The sequence below is a fragment of the Semicossyphus pulcher genome, unplaced genomic scaffold, assembly GCF_022749685.1.
Source record: "Semicossyphus pulcher isolate SPU_LCO1_2020_fin unplaced genomic scaffold, fSemPul1.0.p SCAF_22, whole genome shotgun sequence".
Classification (NCBI taxonomy): Eukaryota; Metazoa; Chordata; class Actinopteri; order Labriformes; family Labridae; genus Semicossyphus; species Semicossyphus pulcher.
Genome location: NW_027211696.1, coordinates 18,071,378 through 18,094,208, shown reverse-complemented (window position 1 = coordinate 18,094,208; position 22,831 = coordinate 18,071,378). Strand labels below are relative to the sequence as shown.

Below are 22,831 nucleotides of genomic sequence, written 5' to 3'. Positions count from 1 at the left end.
GTTGCGAGTAAACAGTAATCTACTATGGCTGAACAAACAAAGAAAAGATGGATGACTACAGATACAACTTCAACAAGAAGTGAAAATCCAAAGAGAAAGAAACAAACTCGACGCTCAGATGAAGCAAACAGTCTGAAAAGGAAAGCGACCGTCAGCCAGGAAAATCAAGAGTTCCAACCGGAGCCAACCGTGGACGTCACACATGCAGCACTGTAAAACCCGGAAACCACAGGGTTTCACTTTGGTTACATGTCGCACTATTTTTTGGCTGGATGCAGTGACTTGTTTCTTAAATTAAAACAACAAATTGTTGATCTTACACTTTTTTTTTTTACCACTTAAACAAACAAGATGCACAGGTGAGCTTTAGATGTGCTGGAAGATTTGGCCACTCTGAATGTTCCTTAAATCAGCGTCTCTCTCTTCATGTCATAATCCAGATGCGAGCCATTGAAAAAACTCCTGAATGTGATCAAGAGGAAGACGGATGGAACAAAGACAAGCTGCACCAAGAGCGGCCTGACGTCACCCAACAGCTCTGTGACAGACTGGTGGAGAGCACGCAGAGATGTTGAGAGAACCAGGTTATCCACCAAACACTGATCTGTGAACTCGTCCTGAGTTAAAACATTAGTGTTCGGTTGTTGTTGTTTTCTTTGCATTATTCGAGCTGTGAAAAATATCTTTGTTGCATCTGTTGGTTTTCCTAACAAGTCGTCATTTTCTGCAAATAAAAGTTTGATCTGGAAGTAGAGAGAAATGTTGTTGTCAATTAAAAAAAGCTGTATCTTGTTACATAGGCTACATGTGGATATGTGCCGGATTATCTCCTGGATGGAGGCAGCAACTTTCTGGTCATAAAACCTTTTTGTGTTTAACAATAAAGATTTAATGTGTTAATTACTGAGCGCTAGAGGTGCCTGTAGGCAAATACATTTTAGAACATAGCCAGGCTACCTGCCTCCCTGTCTTTTTTGTTGCTAAGCTATGCTAACTGCCTCCTGCCTATAGCTTCTCATTTACAGCAGCTCTGCAAGAAATCCGACTTTTTTGTGCAATTTAGGCTTTTTGTTTCTTATCAAACGAGAGCTGCCAAAAAGCTGAACCCAAACTACAACATAAAAACCAACAAAACTTCGTCTTATAATCTGAAGCAGGAGTCGCTAACCGAGCAGCTAATGAGAAAGGACTCCTCAGGCTTCACTGTTTTCCACAGTAACCAGCTTTGTTGTTTAGCTCGCTCAGCTGCCAATCAACTCACATGGCAGGTTAAAGGTCACAGCCCACATTAGGGCCGGACCGCCCACTCTCTGCAGGGAGCATTTCCTGTGGTAGTCTGCACGCTGCTACTAGTGGGAGGTCAATCACAAAGGGGTCAAAGGTCAAAGAGGGAGTATGTATTAAGGAAATTAGTTTCTCCTGCTTAGAGTCCAAATATGTAAATCATCCCTCTGGACGGATTCAACATCGACTCTTTGGTGGTTGTTTTCTGTGAATTTGTGACTTTAACTTGTTAAATATTATTTCCCGCAGCGAACGAGAAAATATTTCACCATAACTCTAAATCTGAATCACCGCAGTGAGAACAGTTCAGGCATGTGGGAGCTGGAGCTGGAGCCATAACATCAGAGATACCCGACGAGCTCGAGAAATTCCTCACATTTTCAACCTCTAAACAGAAATACACCGCTAACCCATTTAGCACCTACTCGCTAACTTTAAGGAGACTGATGGGAAACAAGTGACCTAAAAATAGTCCAGAAAGTAGCTGAATATAAGACAGATTTAAGGCGCCCAGATTCACACTTTTTGAGTCAGTTATACAGATACCTTTTCAGCATTTTAGCTTCTTTATTGAGTATTTCATGTTATTTCCAGACAAAACAAAAACTCATCTTGTGCTTTGAGCTGAAGGCACTTAAGAATAGTGGTGTCAACATTTAATACATTAAAAAAATCCAGTTAATTTAAAGCTTAAAATAGTTTAATCACATCTAAAAGGTGCATTATTTCATTCTTTGGCTGCAAAAAGTTGCTTATTTACACATCCAGCACTCATGGAGCAACATTCATGTTAAGTTCTTAAAACCTGGAGATTGCAAGTTAAATATTCGCTCTTCTTTGAGCTCTGTTTTGGTCTCCACCAGCTCCATCTGCGACCTTTTATAAGCAACTCTGTGATCTGGTCCCCACCAGAAATGTTGGGGAAATCAATCAAACGATTATTTTTTACCCGTTTTCTGGCAGCTGCCTACATATTCAAAAGGTATAATCGTAACATCATGGAAGTCCGAATCTAATATTTACACGAGCCCTTTTTAGTCTGCGGTTCCTCCACAGCGTCAAAGGAAAGCTGACGTGATGCAGCATTTTACATTTTACATTGGACCACGCAATGCCGGTGGAAAGCCGTCCAAATGTGTGTTTTTAAAGAGCGTTGCAGAAGCGAAACGTGTGCGAGGTGTAAACAAACTACCCACACGGTGCTGTGCCGTCCTGGCGGCTCTGCCGGCGACACCGTTTCGCCTCTGTTTCTACCTTTGATGCCATCTCACAGGCAGAACGACTTCGCCCCATCATTCTGCCAACATGCGTTTTACATAGAAGACAGAATGTAACAGAGGCGTAATAATCCCGCAGTGTAAAAGGGGCTACAGAAAAATAACCCTGAAGTTGTTAAAAGCAGCCTTAAAAAGGAGGAGCTTCATGATTCTCTGAGTTTTTCACTTAAAGTAACACATTTAAGCTATTCTGTTCATTGGCGGTACAAAAATATTGAACAGTGCAGCTTTAAATTTCATAATCGAGATAAAACAAGCGCTCTTCTGTAAAATCGTTAAATAAAATCCATATAAAGACACCACAGCCTGGTGGTGAAATGTTCCTCCTCTCTTAAATGCAGCCTGCATACGAGGAGCCCGCGGCTTCACACCAGCAGATAAACGAAGTGCAAATACCTGAAACGGCAGGGAGACCATCTTTACAAATCAGCAACATGTGCAGCCAACAGAGCTCTAACAATGAGATCAGCGATCACAGGAGCTTCTGTCTGTCATTAACGACTGATTTTCTCCACCGGCTGCTGAGAAAGTTAGAGATGTTGTCGGTCACATATGAAAATATAAAATAAAACTTTCCTAACAAATCTGCTGAATAGATTTTAGACTGTCTGAAGTTACTGTGTGATGGAAGGAGCTGTGTTTGAGTTTATAAAAGTTTGATGACCGTAGAGTAAAGAGATTCCCGCTCTCTGTAAACACATTAAAAATAAGTTCTGCCATCTTCATCACTGTCTTCTAAGCCCAGGGTCCCCAGGCTCCAGTGGGGCCCGGGTCACATCTGGGGTCGTCATCGGGGAAGTTTATGGGCGCAGCGCTTTTCTGGTAGGAGCTGAGCCGACCGAGGAGATACTCCACAACTAAGGGGAACTGAGCGGACACTTCGTTCCTCTCCTCGGGATCTTTCTCTACGTCAAACAGCATCACAGGCTTCAGGGGGTCCACCTGGGAGCGGCTCCACTCCGAGCCGTTGTGCCCGGGTTGGGGGAACCAGACTGCACAGCCTGGAGAACAGAGATGAAGGACTTTAGCAGCAGCGGTGGAACGTTAGTAAGGAAGTTTACTAAAGCACTCGAGGTCAACTTAAAAGTATTACAACATTTTTGGCTTATGAGACCTTGCAGAAAAAGTAGTGTCTAGTTGAGGGCCACATTTCAGCTGACGAGAAATTTTCCCTCTAAACTTGATTTCATTTGAATGCCTGCTCTTGGAAAAAGGTGTTAAAACTCTTCTATTCTTCACAAAAGAGCTAAATTAAGAAAAGTATCCAATGAATGAATAAAGATTAGGTTACAAAAGTGAGTTTCTCCTCAATTCCTACTCGATTAATAATCTAACGACTCATTTTGAGGACGCCAAACCCTATGTTGGGAACCCCTGGACAAAACGTACTAGCTCCATATAAAGTAGTCGGAACTGGCTTCCATCCGATCTGCGATATCGGTGACAGTGATTACACACGAGATGTGTCCCAATTCAGGGGCGGCGTCCTTCAAAGGCCACATTTAAAGGCAGATTGTGTCACAGCAGCGTGTCAAAACCCGTCCCATTTCAAAGGCTCCTTCAGATGCGGTTGACAAATGTGTCCTCCTTTTCCCAAGCCATGAAGGATGCACGCGATGGATTCCGAGATTCATCGCGCACCAATCCAAAGAGATGGCGGCCTCTTAAACGGCCGAGGAATACACTTGTAAACGTTTTTGGTTGCAACTCAATCAAATAGCTAGAGATACAAGTGTAAAAACAAAAAACAAAAAGGGCCTTGAAGCAAAATTATCTTTAAAATAATGGGTTAAGTTACATGACGTTAGTTATGTTAGCTAGTTAGCCAGCTAGCTACCTGTTGCTAGTCAACAGGAGCCGCGTTAGGTGACGCAAGGTAAAGAGAAACAGCTGGTGACGCAAACAGGAAATCCTCCGTAGACCAGACCGTCTCATTTCAGTTTAGCTTTAACGTCTACACAGGCTACGAGTGACTCATCCTCCATAGACCGCAACCTTCAAAGGATGCAGCCACCGAATTGAGACACAGCGAAGGTTTCACCAATGTTAACAATATAACTACATTATACACACACATTCGTATTTTTGTTCCCATTTGAAATGAAAGATCTAAGACAGGCCACTTTAAAATGTGTCATTTTATATACAACACAATGCTACAGAGCAATGTGATAGAAGTATTCAGGTGTTTACTTGAGTAAGAGTACAGAAGTGTCATCAGTAAAATGTACTCACAGTTTCAAAAGTAAAAGTGCTTGTTACATAAGAAAATGTGCCATGAAAACGATTGTGTTTATAAAAGATTCAAGACTTTTTCTAAGCACACAAATGATTATTTCTAACGCTGATTAGCTCTCATAAGAAGTGACTGTGTGTCTGTATGTTTGATTTCCTGCTCCCCACTTAGACTAAACATGTCGTTACAGGTGACAGGAGATACTGACCTGGGTATCCAGTCAGCAGCTTCCAGTTGGAGGATCGAATGGCTGCGTGAATGGACACATTGAAGCCGGACTTGGCCCAGGAGCCTCCGCTGACCACCTGAGCCAAAGTTAACTGCCGCTGCGTGCCAGGACCTGCAGAGAGCAGCGAGGACAGAGCTGATCATGGAGGTCATCCATCTTTTTTTGTTAAACCCGCTGATTAAGATGATATTAAACTCCCACTGCACAAAACGCCCTCTGTGGGTGTCTATTCAAAGCATACGAGAAGACAGACTGGCACCAAGTTTCAGTGCATACCTGGGAATCACAGCCAGTATCAAGTGAGGTGTGAAAATAAATATAGCTATGAGAAAGAGCTCTTTTTGTGCTGTTAAATCAACAGTGAAACAGCAACAATTGAGCCGTCCAATACAATCCTTGCCCTGAAAAAGTGTTCTAAGTATGGAACTCTTCAGCTGGAGGAATTTGACAGATATGGTGGAAATGTGGTCAAGTCAGCACCAGCCTTCAATTTCTGCCAAGCACAATGAATATTTCACCATCACCGCAATCAGTCTGAATTAAAACAGTCAGCAAACAAGGAACAGGATAAACATTACGTAATTTACAACGTTTTATAAGATTAAAGTGAATATTTTATCCTTTTTTGATATGATTTGATCATGAATTCCTCATAAATAGCCTTGAAAACTAGGTTTATAGTAAGGACACTGCTTTTTGATTGGTTTCATTCCTACCTCTCTGGCAGGTTTGTCTCTATTGTAAAGGGAAACTTCTCCTCATCCCCAGCCCCCTATCGTGTGGTGTTCCCCAGGGTTCAATCCTCGGTCCTCGGCTTTTGTCTGTATATAAGCTTCCTTTGGGCCAGAAAATCTGCAGATATTATGTTACTTTCCACTGTTAAGCAAAAATGTGTGCTTGCTAAACCTTTGGTCTTTTTATCCCGCCCCTCAAACCTGATCTATGCGTAAAGAATGATGGGAACCTGTCCTCCAATGTCACACATTCAACCCGACATTTTTGTGGGATTTTGACCTTTTATGTGACAAAATCGCCAAGGTAGTAAAATCATGCTTTCTCCAACTACGGACTTTTGCAAAGGTTTAAATATTCTCATCACAAGTGGACCTCGAAAAAGTAATTCACATTTCCAGCTCATCATGATTGAATGATTGTGTTTCCTGTATTAAATGCTCAGTGAGAAGGCCATTTCTAATCTTCAGCTTGTTCAAAACACCTTAGGGTTATTAACTAATTACAAAGGTGACTGCACACTGCCCAGACAACGCCCGACTCACCTCAACATGCTAAAGTTGGCAGTCGCTGGTTGCAGTCTTTAGAATGTTCTGAAAACCAGACTTTTGCTGCCTTTTTTCCTTGTTTAAGTTTTAAAATCATGAATCAGAATGTTAAGGCACATATTGGTGTGAATTTCCATGACTCCACTAAACCCGACTGGACATGTCAAACTTGAACAACTCCATCTAACCAACTCCAACCAACACCAACTGTAGGCGCATACCGACCCAACAGTTGGTGTTGGTTGGAGTTGCTTGGCGTTAGTCTTGGCAGTGTGCATCCACCATAAGAGACCAAACAGTATTATTCCCATCCTTTCGCAGCTACACCGCCCCACTGCTCAGTAGAGAACTGATGCTTCTCAGGCATCCTAACTTCTGTCTGACTGGTAACAAGAGGAAACCAAGCATTTTCTGTTTAAGCTATGCAGCTGTTGAACTCCCTCCCTGAGAAACTTAGCAAAGTCAACATCTGCTTTTAAATCACTCCACAAACCTTTAGAGGAAGGTATTTTTTTATCATAGACTAGGGCTGGGAATCGCAGGGTGACTCATGATACGATACTCGATACGATACGCGATATGTGGTCCATGATAACGATAATATCACGATACAGCGATTCAGCGATAATTGATATATTGCAAGACAATCATATAAATGATACATCACGATATCTGATTAACTTCCATTCAACTTACCCTCACTCGATATTTGGCAGCAACCGATCGATAAAAGTTTCTATCCGTTTTTATATCACTTTTATGGAGCTGTTGTTTTTATTCTCTGTTTTATTAGGTCTAATTTTTCACTTCTTTAATGTTGTTTCACCCTGACTGAGTGCTATTTTACTTGGTCCTTAAAAGGCGCTATACAAATGACATATAATATTATTATTATTACCATTACTTTGTTCTAAGTGCTCCGCAGCCTCCTGCCATGAGCTATTTCTGTTATTGCGGGAAATGTCTCCCAGAAGTGTGCACACTTCAGAAAACGGATATCTGGCCTTGAGAGTATTCTCAGGTTCATGCCGTGGCCGACCCCGACAATGTGGTCCTGATTAGGCAGATTTGCAAGTAATTTGGGTGTCCTAACACTGTCAAACACAAGCGTTTCCTCGAATTCTCTGCAGATAGACAAACACACACCCACACGGATCCCACGTTCCCATCAGAGCTCGTTTTTATGGACTGGATTCGACCACAGCGACATGACTGGAGAATTAAAACATTTCCGATCTCAGCGTTTTTGCGACCACATGATAAAAGCTCTGACATCGAATTCTCCACTGATCATTGCGTAAACGACATGCGGGCATCTTAATTGTTCTCACATGCATTGAAGCTGCGTTGCTCAATGTGGAACGACGCCTGAAGCGAACTTATCACACATCTGTGGAAACAACAGACATGCGGAAACACTGTAAAGTAGAGCATCGACAACATGTGAGATCCATGTCTTTGTGCTGGAAGAGGCCCGGCTCATCGGGAGGAGAATCCACAAATGGGCTCAAAGGGAACGAGGGAGGAGAAGCGGGAAGAGACCTTAAGAGAGCCGGGGAGCATTGAGGGGAAATTTGGGGGTGATTTAAGGCTTGGGCCACGTCCAAGGTTTCTCTCTCTCCGCAAGCGAGAAGTTCAGGGACCCCTCGGTGACCCATTTAGTCGGGATCCCTCTTCTCACACAGCAGAGAGCAAATGAGAGGGATTTTGAAAACTTGAAAGGAGAAAAGAATGTAGGGAAAATAAGGGGCTTTTCATGAGCTCAATAGAGAAACCAAAAGAAGCCTTAAGAGAGGACTGGGAGACGAGAGGAAGGAACGTGGAGGAGCAGGGACTCAAAGAGAGGCTGGGTTAACAGGAACGAGGGGAAGAAAGGGAAGAGGAATCTCAGCCTGGAATGCATCAGGAGGAGCGGCTTGTCACTGTGGTGGCGGACAATAAAGATTCAAACACAAGAGCATTTTTTTTCACTGGGTTCTCTTATCATCCAAATGATTCAGATGCTAATGACGAACAGAAACTTAGAGGAGGGTTTGAGCAGCACTGCTTTAAGCTGCATAAACATGGACTTAATCACTCAAACTAAAGCTATGTGGGGTTTTTAGATGGTTCTTGGCTACTTTGTTAGGGATGGAAATGAAGGTTAAAAAATTAATTTCAGCATCTTTCAGCTCTTTTTTTGGATTTTTCGGGACCTACCTTAAATGTTTCATGTCTCACTATCCTGTCAACCTTGTTTCCAATTGCAGAAGGCAGTTATTTCATCAGTAAGACGACAGAGCGGCTAGCTGGTGGGCATAATGGAGCATTAAGGAGCTAAAGCACAAGATATATTTCTCAGACGTTGGTGGGGACGCGGTCAGAGCTAAGAGGACGGCAAATATTGCAACAAAGTGCCGAAAATCAATTCAATTGTTGGTGCTTGAAACTTTAACCATACCCTACATTTGTACCTCCATCCATCCATTATCTATACCGCTTATCTTGTTCAGGGTCATTCGAGGGCTGGAGTCTATCCCAGCTGTCATTGGGCGAGAGGCGGGGTTACACCTGGACTGATCACCTGTCACTCACAGGGCTGACACACAGAGACAGACAACCTTCCACGCTCACATTTACACCTATGCCCAATTGAGCGTCACCAATGAAGCTAACGGGCATGTCTTTGGACTGTGGGAGGAAGCCTGGAGGGAACATGCACGGAGAGAACATGCAAACTCCACACGGAGGCCAACTACGTCTGAACCGGGATTCGAACCAGGAACCTTCTAACTGCGAGGCGACGGCGCTAAACACTGCACCACCCTGCAGCACCATTCGTACCTTTAAGAGTTAAATTATGTAAACCAAGTATGGACATGTAAAATGTGTTCCACGGACATATCAACCATTAAGAGTTGCTCCCTCACCAGCTTTCCACCAGTGAAGCTGAAGCTGAAATTCAGCCCCAGATCTCTTTACAGTTTACAGGTGACTTTAAGTATGAATTAAGTTGTGAACTATATAAAATCAGGGCTTGTAGGTGCGATTCTTTACAAACGTTTTAAGACTGAATTTCCGGATGTCGATGCCAAAGAAAACCCCAGTTACACTTTGAGTTTGTGGAAACTCCTCTCAAAACTTTTGCATCAGATTACCAAATTACATAACAATGCCACATGTGGCAGCGATCAGTTATAATTAGTCTTCTGCCATGTCTACATGTTAAAAGAGGAGAAAACTACTGTACTTTGAGAGGATGAAGGGGATACCTTTACAGTACATCAAAGGGTGGGCTTCTCCTCTTATTATGCTACATCTGTGAGACATTTCACTACTCCTATATATATCTTTACTATTTTTGAACTAAGGTGCAGCGTCCTCCGCAAAGACAGAAATAGTGGCCTCAGACCAGAAGCAGGACCGCCTAATATTAAGTGGTTTAGACAAGAATGAGAGCAATCCAGCGAGTCTGACAGGGAGAGAAAGAGGCCGTCACAAGACCCGTTTCCTGGAAACCTCCCTGCAATCACAGAGTGTAAGCACACACACACACACACACACACACACACACACACACATCAACTATCTCAGATTACAACACCGTTGATTGATCACAGTTTCAACATCGTCTTTATCAGCATTCTTTAGATGAAAACAGAAAACAAACACGACTTCATGAGGTGCAGAAATCATTAAGAGAAAGCCAAGATCTATAAAAAGCTGCTTATCGTCTGCATAGAAAAATTCCTTTACGCGCATGTAATAAAACCGTGAAATTAAAGTGTGTACATTTCAGGTCGGCCACATTTAAGGACACACACTTATAATAATCCACCCACCACATCCAGCCGGATTCCTCATAAACTCTTAATCCACTCAAACAAAGTCCGACACTCATAATAAACGTATCGTGGATTTCTGATACGCTAATGTGAGTTTAGTCACATGTGACGTAACGTGCTGTTCTTAGGCCCCAGCCTGCTTTGACTTGACTTAATTGGATTCATGATGATGTCTGGGTTTTGTGAATACCGGCTCAAACAGTGAGAGTCTTTTGTACATAGGGAAGAGAGAAAACAGGAGGCTTATAACATTAGAAAAGGATGATAGGTATCAAGCACACACAGAAGAGGTAACTTTCCATCAACGCCACATGCTTTATCAAACTGTCGTCCCTGGCAGATGAATAATGGCTGAAATAAACTGGTGCTCCTTGTGTCTCTCACCCCTTTCCCACTAAAATTAACACATTGACGCAGGTTTTTCAGACCCGGGAAGACCCGCTAATAAATGCTGATTGTCTCTGTTCCCATTGCCAGTGAAGTATACGCCTGTCGGTCTCTTTTCTGCTGCGTCACCGTCTGACGTCACAAACACGCCAGAGACAGGGTTAGTAAATAGTGAAGATGTTACGTGGGTAGGTCTTTATTGTATCTATTACTCATTCAGTCGGTTTATCAAACTCGGCGCCGACAAATTTGAAACAATGTTCGAGCGCTGCTCGGATGGAGACAGGCGGAATTTGTAGCTGAGATGACGAGGAGTCGCAGAAGTTACAGACGGAGCATAGCATCATGCCGGAAAGGGGGCGGAGATTAGCGTGTCGACACAGGTTTTGTGTTCCCATCAATGCCGATTGGAGCCGATAATTACCCGGGTCTACTGCAGAGTCATTTGACCCGGGTCTGAATGCAGATTGTAACCTTTCCCATCCATCCATCCATTATCTATGGAGCTTATCCTGTTCAGGGTCACGGGGGAGGGGGCTGGCGCCTATCCCAGCTGTCATTAGGCGAAGGGCGGGGTACACCCTGAATTTGGTCGCCAGTCAACCACAGGGCTGACACATAGAGACAGACAACCTTTCGCACTCACACCCACACCTATGGGAAATTTAGAGTCGACAATTAACCTCACAAGCATGTCTTTGGACTGTGGGAGGAAGCCGGAGACCCCGGAGGGAACCCACGCATGCACGAGGAGAACATGCCCTATAACCTTTCCCATTAACGGCAGGGTATGAGCGGGTTTTTTGACCAGTTGGAAGTATGTAGACTTCAATGACTGTAGTGTTAGTTGCGTCTCCTCTCGCCGTTCCTCCTCTACTCTGCTACTCAGGAACAGAACGCTGCACGAGCCCGATTTGTCAACAGAGCTGTCAATCATGAAGTCACACCCCCTTTTTACAGCATCAAATAACTAATTAAAAATAACCTTGTCAGAAAAATGAACACTTGGACATAAATCAGCATGATAAGAACTAACTATAATGTCAGAAACCATGTTTGAGATGAGTGTATTTTGATTTTATAGTTTGACTCATGTTCCATCTGTTAACATGGAGGAGGCGGGCTTTATGAGCTATACTGCAGCCAGTCAGCAGGGGGCGCCCGAAATGTTTTGGCTTCACTTTTAGGGAGCTGTCATGTCGGCCATCTTTTCATACAGTTCATGCTATGAACTCCAAATGTTCCAAAATGACACATCAACACTGAAATCCGAGTTCACTTTAAGCTGGTGGCAGATGACTGGGAGGATTTTCCAAATTTCCACTGCAGCTCCATTAGCCTCAGGAAACTCCTCCAACAAATACAGAAGCACAAGACATGAAGCTGCACTGGTATAAAATGAACCAGATGTAAACGTCGAGTTTCCACATTTACATACAGAAGAGAAATTATATCAGCCTGTTGGCAGGATCTGCTGCTTTAAATACTTTTTGATAGGTTGTCCTGCAGCCAGTGTTTTTATTTCATGAGATTATATTTCTAAATGTCAAAGCACAGGTCTGGATGGAAGCATAGGTACACATACTGCACATACACACTTAGACAGGGTGGGAATGGGAGTTCAACTGTGTCCAAATGCAATAATGAAACCCTGCTGGAGGTGCGGAGTTTTAACCTGATGTGTCCTCATGAATATGAAGTATATACAGAGCTCTTTATGTACAGGGAATATGTGTACTTACAGGGAGCGATGTCGTTATACAGAGGGTCAATGTTGTGCAGCAGCTCCAGCCTGGGTGAGGCAAACCCTTTGCTGGAAGATAAAAGCAGTTTAACTCTTTAACATATGGATACACAACCAACACAAGCGCACACACACACTGATGTCTGACTCATGCACTGTAAAATCCTCTGAGGTCTGTAAATCTAAAGCAGCTGGCCGTCGTTCACCAGGCAGTCATATGCTCTGACCGCACTCCACCACAGAGAAAACACACTGCTCTCTCTGACCACAGTGTCTGATAACACAACTAAAATAACTCTCTCTCTCCTGCCTGCCTACTGTTTTCAACCTCCTCCTGGTTTGTAGTGTCACCGGCCAAACTGTCGCGCTGCTGTTTTTCTGCAACAGGCGAGCCAATTAAAAAACTAAAATGATATTTTAAAGCAGAGAAAACAAACAGCAGTTTGTTGTGCTGCTCGCACAGCAACGGCAGCAGCCCGGCGGTCAGCTGACGTGCGGCAGCCAATCGAGTCAAGTGGAGGCTGTGAGTGGTAGTTTGTGGTCCGGGCTAAGCCTTGATTTTCTGCTGCAGGCCTCAATTTCACCTTCTGCACTGTGTCCACATTTAGTTTACAAATATAATGTGTCAGTCAAACGGGGCTCGGTGACAGCCTGTGTGATGACCTGAACTCAAACCAACATGGACAGCGCATCAGGGGGGTTTAAACTGTTTCATAAGACTTATTAAAGCGTGTGGGGATTTGGCTGGAGATAGTAAAAATATTTGAGTCATATCAACGCTTAAACATCTGCAAAATCTGACTAAAAATAAACATGTATAAACTTTAATAAACAGCTGTTTAGACCATTTCCTCAAGACTGTGTGGGCGGGGCTTATTACATTTTGATTGACACCTGCCTGGGTCCAAACACAGCAGAGTTTTGTGTTTAAGACTATGTTTCAGTCATCTAAGTCAGATTAACTTCAGTTGGTTGCTGAATGATGAGTTAGAAAATGCTTTGCTATCCATATCATAGTTAGCAGTTAGCATGCACGTGCTATGTTAGCTGAGATGGTCTCAAAGCTCTGCTAAAAGACAGCTCTGCAGAATTAGCTGGTGCTATATTATTATGGAGCCAAACTCCCCGCACGGACCTTCAGGGGTAGGCAGTAGTTGTAGGGACTCTGGAACCGGAGGGTGGCCGCTTCAAGCCCTGCTACGGACCAAGTGTGGAAGAGGGGCTGGTAGCTGGAGAGGTGCCAGTTCCTTTCCTGGCAAGGCACCGAAACCCCAACTGCTCGGGGCGCACGTCCACGTGCAGCCCCCTCACTCTGACATCTCTCCATTAATGCATGTCCATTGGTTCCTGTTTGTGCATGCGTGTAATTCAGGCCTTTGTGTCTGTAGCATGTTTGTACTATCAGAGTGAAAAAATTTCCCCTCTGGGATTGATACAGCATCTCTTCTTCTTCAACATCTGTCGCCAAATTAAGATCATCAACTGCTGCTACACTGGTCGTCAACACAGCAACTGCCTTAGTCGATAATCACCCTTGGCCAAAAGCTGCCGTGTGACTTTTCCTATGACTGGCTCCGTAATTTATTGAGTAACCTTGGCAACAAATACCTGAGCTAACCCACACCAAATTCAAGCCCTGCCAGGAAAGTTTACAGACACTTACTAACTTGCTTACGATTACGTACAAAGAACCTAAATTACTTTGTCAGAAGTCAGTTGTGGCTTCCAGACATCTCAGGTTTGTTCCCACATTTAGCTTAAGTAATAAACTCATCACACTTTCAAAGCAGCTCTCAGGGGCAGAGATGGGACTGAAGAGGGGATAAGGGCAAAAAAGAAAGGGATGGAAGGACTACAGATTTGTGTGAGAATGACTGATGGAATTTCCTTCTCTTTGAGCTCCCATTGCCACAGTAACAAAGGGCTTATTGAAGGAGCAGGGGCTCCTACAAGAAAAAGACGCTGGGTCAGGGAGACGGGCAGAGGGAGTTGGAGCGAGAGCGCTTTGGGGGGGATGGATCGGAAAGAGGCACAAAGAGAGGGCAGGCTGTCAAACTCAAGAGCGGGTATCACTCAGGATGTAAACTCTGACACAAGAAACATCTCTCAAGTGGGAGTTCAAGTCCAAAACAACACAGCAAACAAGGCTCACCTGATCGTGTTCCACACGTTGAATCCGTCCAGTGGTTTTGTACCGTTTGTTCTTCCTCCCGCCAGGCCCACAAGTGTTGGCAGCCAATCAGAGATGTGGATGAGCTCGTGGCTGACGGTTCCGGGTTGCTTCAGTAGCGGGCTGGCGACAAATCCTACTCCCCTGGTCCCTCCTTCCCACAGCGACCACTTCCTTCCTCGCAGTGGCCAGTTGCTTCCACCACTGAGCGTCTGACCTCCGTTATCTGTCCAACAAGTACAGCGAAAAAATGTTACGACACATACAAGGAGAGAAAAGACAAAGATAGACAAGATGGACAGATGCAGAACATTGCACGTGTAAATAATGTAGTTGTCCTGGAGATTCTAATATGAATAAATATAAAGATTAAAGCATGAAGACAAGAAATGGGGAGTCTTCAGCCTCACGTCTACCATATAGAAAACAAGCCGATACTTAAATGTAATATGTCCATAGACTACAGCCTTCATTTTCTTCCTGTGAAGAAGAGAAGAGAGTGGCTGAGTCTGTGGAAAATATTGATTTAAAACATTTGGTTTGCCCTGGACAAACATTTCATCTTTCTCTGCAGAAAGCAAACTCATCAGCGCGATCATGAAACTACCTTTGAAGATCTAATCTGCTGCAGGAAAACAAGTAAACAATGTTGTTTCCACTCGTGATTGCAAAGTTTACACTGTGCAACAAATTGCAGATCAATGCACTGAGAGCTGAGGCTTTAGCTTTGCTAGCAGCTCTTTGAGGTAGTACTTTGGCACAGTGGAACTTTGAGCTAACATCAACACACCAACCAAAACGAACATGATAAACATGCTAATGACTAGCAGGCATTTTCCATGCTCATCATCTTAGTTTAGTTATTTAGCATGCTAACACAGCTCAGTACAGCTTATGTCAATGGGAGTTCCATTGGTTTTACAGGTATAGAGCAATGAACCAAAATATTTAAACGATTGAAAATTGGTGGTGGTGAGAGGATTATCAAAGTCATCCTCATGGGAAAATATGTGTGTGTATCACATTTCATGCCGACCAGTCCAATGTCATTTATTTGATATTTTACTAAAATGTAATCCTGCTGTTGCTGCTAGAGGAAATGTCCAAATATCACAAAAGTCATTAAGATTCATCCTCTGGGAACTACGAATGGTTGTACCAATTTTATCGCCAATCCATCTTTCAGATGATGTGATAACTCTTTGGATATCTTGTTAACATGTTGGCTGTGCTAAAAGAAAAGTCAAGAGAATACCAAAGGATACAACCTCTGGTGCCATGAATATTTGCACAAAAATGCCATGTTAATTCATCAAGTAATTCAATGGCAAGACACGAGAAAGTGGGAATCACCAAACTTATTATGGTTTAACCACTGGAAACCATGAATATCAGCACCAAGCTTTATGTAAATTCGTCAAATAATGGTCAAGACTTGTCAGTAAAAGACAAAAATTCAACCTTATGGTGGCACCAAAGGAAAAGTCAGAGGATCACCATACTCAGTAGGACACAACCTCTGGGAACCATGAAAATCTTCACCAAATGTAGTGTCCACACATAAGATATTTGTCAAGAGATGACACTAAAAGCCAGAATTTCAACATCCCGGTAGCACTACAGAAAAGTCAAGGAATCACCCAGCTCAGTAGGGTTAAACCTCTGGAAACCAAGAATATCAGCACCATACTTCTTGTCAATTCATGAAATAATTGTCAAGACATGTAGCACTATGTTTATCCATAGGGCATAACCAAAGCCATTAGGATTCAACCACTGAAAAACATGAACCAAGCTTTATGTAAATTCATCAAATAATGGTCAAGACTTGTCAGTAAAAGACAAATATTCAACCTTATGGTGGCACCACAGGAAAAAGTCAGAGGATCACCAAAAGTGGTATGATACAACCTCTGGGAACCATGAAAAATCTTCACCAACTTTAGTTTCCATTTATAAGATATTTGTACAGAGATGATAAAAAGAGCCAGAATTTCAACCTTATGATAGCACTCCAGAAAAGTCAGAGGGAGTCAGTAGGATACAACCCCTGGGAACCATGAATATCTGAACTAAATTTAGTGTCCACTCATAAGATATTTGTCAAGAGATGATACAAAGAGCCAGAAGTTAAACTTCATGGTGGTACTACAGAAAATTCAGAGGATCCCCAAAGTCAGTTGGATACAACCTCTGGGGACCATGAATGCCGATCCATCAAATACGACCAAATTGCAGGACTGACCAACGCTGCCATCAATCGATCGACACCACGAGCCATTTGTCTCCCCTGTTGGACCAATACTTCTGCATGCTATCCAACCATTACACAAGTCCACACACTGGCAGTTACACTGACTGTCATCATCCCAGCAAGTCTCTCCAGTATAAACACACTTGACCAATCACATCCAGGCAGGGCTCCCCTTTCAGCAGCAGAGTGACATGCAAGTCCAGGAAGTAGTCTGCTGGCGACTCCCGAACTGTTCTGGAAGAGTCCGTCTGCTCCTTAATGCCTTTCCAAGCTGCTTTGGCTCTCGACAGGCCGATTCTCTCTTTCCCAGCTTCCCCTGAAGCTTTTTAGCTCATTTACTCTTACAGTAAAGTCCCCGTGAGGCAGTCAGTTTCATCATAAAGGAATTTCAAGGTTAGGGCTCATTTATTTCCTGGTAAGCCTGACACATGTGGGTCATTGACGACAGCCTGAACAAAACAAAACATAAGCCGTTGATGGACCTTGCTGGACTACTTTTTGGTACGTTATTAGAATGCTTTCGTAAAACATACAACTGGGAGCTGAAGTCAGATATCAGATTGGCACAGAAGCAGGAAGTGTTTTGAGTTTTTCCCCTCAGTTACAGATCAGCAGAGTCAGTGTCTGCCCGGCATATGGCTGACTGAACCCTTCAGAGGCAGAGCCAACCAAATGTGTTGGAAGAACAATGAAACAGGCCACCTACACGGGCATTTAAAAACCCTCGCACTTTACTTTCACAGCATTGTTCCTGTCTTCTAATTACCCTTTAAAAAACCCAAAACCCCCTAAAATAACCCTCAAAGGAGTTACCTACTTCAGATGCCAATCATTAGGAGCACCACATGTGGAAACCTGAGAGCAGGCAGATGTTTAAAGGATGCAGCACGCCCAAATCTTAGCTATATAATGCACTCTACAAAACATCTTTATGAAGCACATTCTTTCTTTCAGTTTGATTTCTTTTGGAAATCTCCTTCTGCTGCTTGACAGGCTCCTGACACAAAACATAACATACTATAACAAACACTGCCCTCTAGTGGACACCCAGAGTAGTAGATCCGTCTTTTGCAATCCAAGACCGTTTAATCCCTCTTACTTTTGTGTCTGTTTTTCAAGGCAACATTGGATTTGATCGCCTGATACTGACAGAAAACGTTTCTACGTTACAGAATCCAGATTACCAGTGCTCTAAATGGGACTATGCACAACTATGTACTATGGCTACTGGCTATGTAAAAAAACAATAGATAGAAATCCAGCACGGGGTCGCTTTAAAGACCCCCTCCGGTAAAAATCCAGTGTTTTTAATGTGCTACAAGACATATCAGGGACAACATAAGCAGTCATCTCCATGGCTGGGCCTGTCTGCTTTTAAACTGCAGTGTACCAAGGACAGGCTGAACAACACGTTTACAGATTGGCAGGTTTGAGACGTCACAAACCTAAGGAGCCAATCCCGTTAATGGACTTTGTGTTATATTGTCAATAGTTCTTTTGTTGTGTGTGATGGTATGACACTTTTTATTCATTGTTTTAAGGGTGGGGGGTGTTACGGCTGTATGTGCTCCCTGTTCTGTTTGTCCCTTCTCCCCTTCTGTTCTCAACTCTGCAGGTGAACCTAATTGCAAATGAAGTGCACCTGGCCTTGGATCAGCACCCTATTTAAAACACCAGCACTACATCAAGAGAGGCTTCTGGAGTGGGGACTGCTGTAAGACTGGGATTCTGTGCTGTGTTCTAGTTGCTTTTGTCAGACTTCAGTTAATGATTCAGTTGTTAGTATTGTCTTCAATAAATCCCTTGGTTTCGACTTTTTTAAGGTGTTTCCTGTGAGTTTGTTGGGTCAAATGCAACCTATGGCAACCACTTTGGTGATGGGCGAGCCAGCTGTAACCGTCATCATAATTTTTGCAAACTCACTACTGACTACTAACGTTAACGTTACTACGACTAATTACTACATTTAAAGCGAGCTAAGTTTCAACAAGTTGCCACTAAACGACGGCAGAGACGTGTTTTGTTGGAAATTTGCAGATTCATGATTTTTTAATGAGGGAGAAGGAGGAGATGCCTTGAGAGTTGTTAGTCGGAGAACAAATACAGCACTTTAAACCTGTACAAACATCGGTCAGACTCATCTGAGCCACAACAAGTATCTCACAACAGTCACATAGATGTATAAATGTGATAAACAGACGACGACATGCAGCAAATGATTGAGACCTGACCTCGAACAGAGTATATAGTCTATAATAACTGAATAATTATGTTGAAGGGTAGCTGAGCATCTGAACTAATGTGCAACCAGGTCCTCAGTGGCTGCGTCACAGAACCAGGCTGTCTCCTCTATCCTCTGTCTATTTGTTGTTTGTGGTTGTTTCTGTGTGTTCTGTGTAACCTGCCATGTCAGAGTTTCTTGTAATATAATTTTGCAAAACAAAAAAAGAAATAGACTTGCTCGGGTCCCAGGTGGATTATTTAATAGGGACAAAATCCTTTTCATACTGCACAGGAAGGCTAAATAGGTATCCTAACATCAGACTCATCTATGTCACTGTAAAGTTTAAGACATCAGCTGCAACATATAAATAAATGTTTACAGTATAAACTACATGATAAATTTGATGTATTTTTTGATCAGCATAAAAGATTTATTATATTTTCTTCCTCCCTGAATTCTCTCTTCTACCAGGATCACAGTAATCCTACTTTTCTGAATCAAAGGTATCCCAAACCTACCTAACACATACTGAGTGTGTGATCCAGATCAAACAGAAACCTGATCATGTGATCAAACACAAGAATCCTTCTCTTTCTTTTGAACTCATTTCAAGATTTGATCTGATCGTTGGAACCCAATCAGAAAGCTTTTGAACACTGGACCATGAAAGTCCAGAGAAAAAAACATGCAGGTATATCTGTTTCATGTGCCTCCCTCTTGACCTTGTTGTGTAATTAAAAGTGTTACATAACCCCCTGATACTTTAACTCTATAAACCCGCCACCAGGATGTCACCTGAACCTCCCCTACGCGCTGGAAAAACTCGCTTTGATGCACAAAGAAAATGCAGCTTTGAGTCTCAGGACATAAAATGTAATTGCTCTTTACTTAGCACTCACTGATTCTGTTTCCATTCTGGCTCGATAGAAAAGAGTCAGAGGAGAACAAATAAAAGCTGTGGAAACTGTATTAGCATTCCCAGAGGCGTTCACCTGATTATCCCGTCTATGTGCTTTCCATGAAGGTTAACTCTAGATTAAATGAAGTAAGAGAGAGTAAGATGTAACATTTGCTTACATCTTAAAACCTTCTACAAAATTCTACAAAGCAGAAATAATACTGCATCAATAACGTGGTACAGGATTGTTACAGGATGTGTTGATCTGTAACAAAAACAACCCTGTAAGCTTAGTTAAACATGGCATGTTTATTTCTGATTAAGAGCAAAACACTGTAATACTTTTATTATCACTAGAATGGCTAAAAAGTTTTGGCAGTCAGCAACATTGGGCTTTAAACCCTGGCTGTAACAATGTTTATCCAGTGTCTCACTACGTCAACATACCTGTCGAGAACACCAGGATCGTGTTGTCCCAAAGTCCTCCCTTCTGCAGAGCAAGAGTGACGTTGCCCACTGCCTCGTCCATGGCCGACACCATGCCAGCATACAGCCTGCGGTTGTGGTCTTTGATGAAGCTGTAGGGGGCGATGTAGCGGTCGGGCACCTGCAGGGGAGCATGGACTGCTTGCAGCGCCAAATAGAGGAAGAGCGGCTGAAACATAAAGAGGGCAACGTGTGAAGACTTTCCGTTGTGACTTCCTGTTGTAAGTGACGCAATAGTTGGCAGTAGTCTGCAGTAACACACCAATTAAACAATCAACAATCCTACTAATTAAAAGTACCAGATTTAACTGTAAATGTACCGAAATAAAGTGGTTATTTCGCAGAAAGATTTCTCCTTCGACCTACTTTCTCTGCTCTGACACACTAACTACTGAAATGGCATCCACTGAGAAATGTTGAAGGCAAATGTGCTTTTTTTTTATAGCTGGTAATGTCTTCACCTTCTATTTTTTCATGCTACTAAAGTTAATTAGTTGACACGGTGTGCATGTGTGTGTGTTACCTTGTTTGAGTTGTGTTTTGCGATGATGCTGATGGCTCTCTGGCTAAACAGCTCAGTGGAATAGACTTCTTTGTATCCGGTGGCGACCTCTTCTCCGTCCCGCAGGTCCAACGCACAGCGCGTCAGGTTCAGAGGGTTAATGTGACTACAGCGGACATGGGTGTTGTAGTCCTCGCTGCCTGTGAGGTAGCCTAGAGCACACGTAGGGGTTGAGGACAAAGGGCAGAGATTATTCCAAACATAAAAGAGTAAAGTTAGGAATAAATCTGCATCCTGGAGTATAAGAGTGACATCAAAGGATTTATTTCTTATAAAATATATACCAAAGTATGTGTCAAAGCCTCGGCGTGTGGGCAGGCAGTCCTTCTTGTACATGCCCAGGTGCCACTTGCCCACCATGTGTGTGGAGTAGCCGGCCTCTTTCATTAACTGAGGCAGCATCTTCTCATCCAGAGGCACACAGTACGGCTGACAGGGCCAGATGATCTGGTGCTGCATGCCTGTGTGGATCTGAGGAGGACAAAACAAACACATATTATTAGGAAATAAATGCTCCTTGTGACAAATAAGGCAACATGTAAGAATAGCAAAAGGGGGAAGCAACAGCTTCTGTGGTGACAGTGATGCAAACAAAAGTTTCTAAATAAATGTCCTGGAATGAGGCGCCTCTGTCCTGACACTTTCCACCAGTGACAAAATTAGATTTATTTCCCTGGACAGTTCTTCTTAACACATAATAGTGTTCACAATTGGAACTGGAATTTACAGCCTCATGGTGCAACTCTTTAAGTATGAAGATTACAATGATAAGTGGATTTTTAAGTTTAAGTAAGACTTTAAAGGAACCGTTGAAAAAACATTTCTACTGTTTTGCCAAAGTAAATATCAAATGTATGACAGATAAAATGCAGTGACCAGACAGGAGGATGTCGACATTTTTCTTCTAGTTTGCATCACTGTACTATGTGGTGTAAACTCTAAACAGAGGTACAAAGAATAACAGTGAGACGTCTATGAATGTAGACTTTTTGTTGAAACTGTTGGACTGTAGCAAAATTTCTCTGCAGTGAAATTTCAATAGGTTATGCTCAAACTCATGAACTTATATACCTTTGACACACGAGTGCAGTGTTTTTTAGTGAATAACTAAAAGTTAAAACTAATAATTTTAGTTTTTTTGTTTTCTTCTGCACCATATTGTGTAGAAAACAAGCTACACGTTTCCTGCAATGTACTTACAGTGTAATGACATAACTTCTTAGTTCATTATATTTTGTATTACTAATCTGAATATAAGAAGTAACAAAAGGTATCAGATAAATGCAAAGAAGTATAGAACACCTGAAACTTTAAATACTCTATAATTAAGTACTTGCACAAGTGAACTACTTGAGTAAATGTACCTGGTAGCAGTTAAGTGGCTCTCACCTGATACCTCCCGGTCATGAGCTGGTTTCTGGAGGGAGTACACAGAGGCTGAACGTAGTAGTTCTCCAGGCGGACTCCTCCGGCTGACAGTTTGTCCAGGTTCGGGGTCTTGATCTCGGAGCTGTGGTAGCCGACATCATACCAACCAAAGTCATCCGCCAGGACAAACACGATATTAGGCTGCTGAGTCGCTAAAACCAGCGGAAAACTAAGGTAGAGAGCAGCTACGAGAAGCGAACAAACCGACTGCGTTTTGTCCATCTTTAGTTCTGAACTCTGCCCCATCAATGGAGGTAGTTTGTCACACAGTAAACAATGAAGTCCGTCAGGTTGTGTTGAACGTTTTAAGAGAAACAAACATAGCTAAAAGTAAGCTTTCCTAACGGTTGTTCTAACTACATGAATTGATCGTAATAATATTAAAAAGTGGTAAAAAACCGTTAGAAATGTATTTAGCTGTCACTTCCGTGTTTAAAAACACTGCCTTGGCCGCGGCAGCCAATCAGATCACTGGAAAACAGCGAGTCACGTGAATTTACGGAAGCCGAGCCGGGTAAAAACCCTGGTAAAAACATACGACAACAAAC

At 42.8% G+C, this 22,831-nt stretch overlaps 1 protein-coding gene across 1 annotated transcript; it reads right to left on the bottom strand.

Annotated features, from left to right (window-relative positions):
• Positions 1-1,855: 1,855 nt before the first annotated feature.
• On the bottom strand, positions 1,856-22,505 carry arsb (arylsulfatase B). The gene is made up of 8 exons (XM_069673416.1): positions 22,245-22,505; positions 21,140-21,326; positions 20,817-21,007; positions 20,255-20,462; positions 14,414-14,657; positions 12,260-12,330; positions 5,006-5,137; positions 1,856-3,562 (listed from the first exon to the last, which is right to left on the bottom strand). The coding sequence occupies exons 1-8, from the start codon at positions 22,503-22,505 to the stop codon at positions 3,297-3,299; spliced, it is 1,560 nt and encodes a 519-aa protein (XP_069529517.1). The 3' UTR covers positions 1,856-3,296.
• Positions 22,506-22,831: the final 326 nt, after the last annotated feature.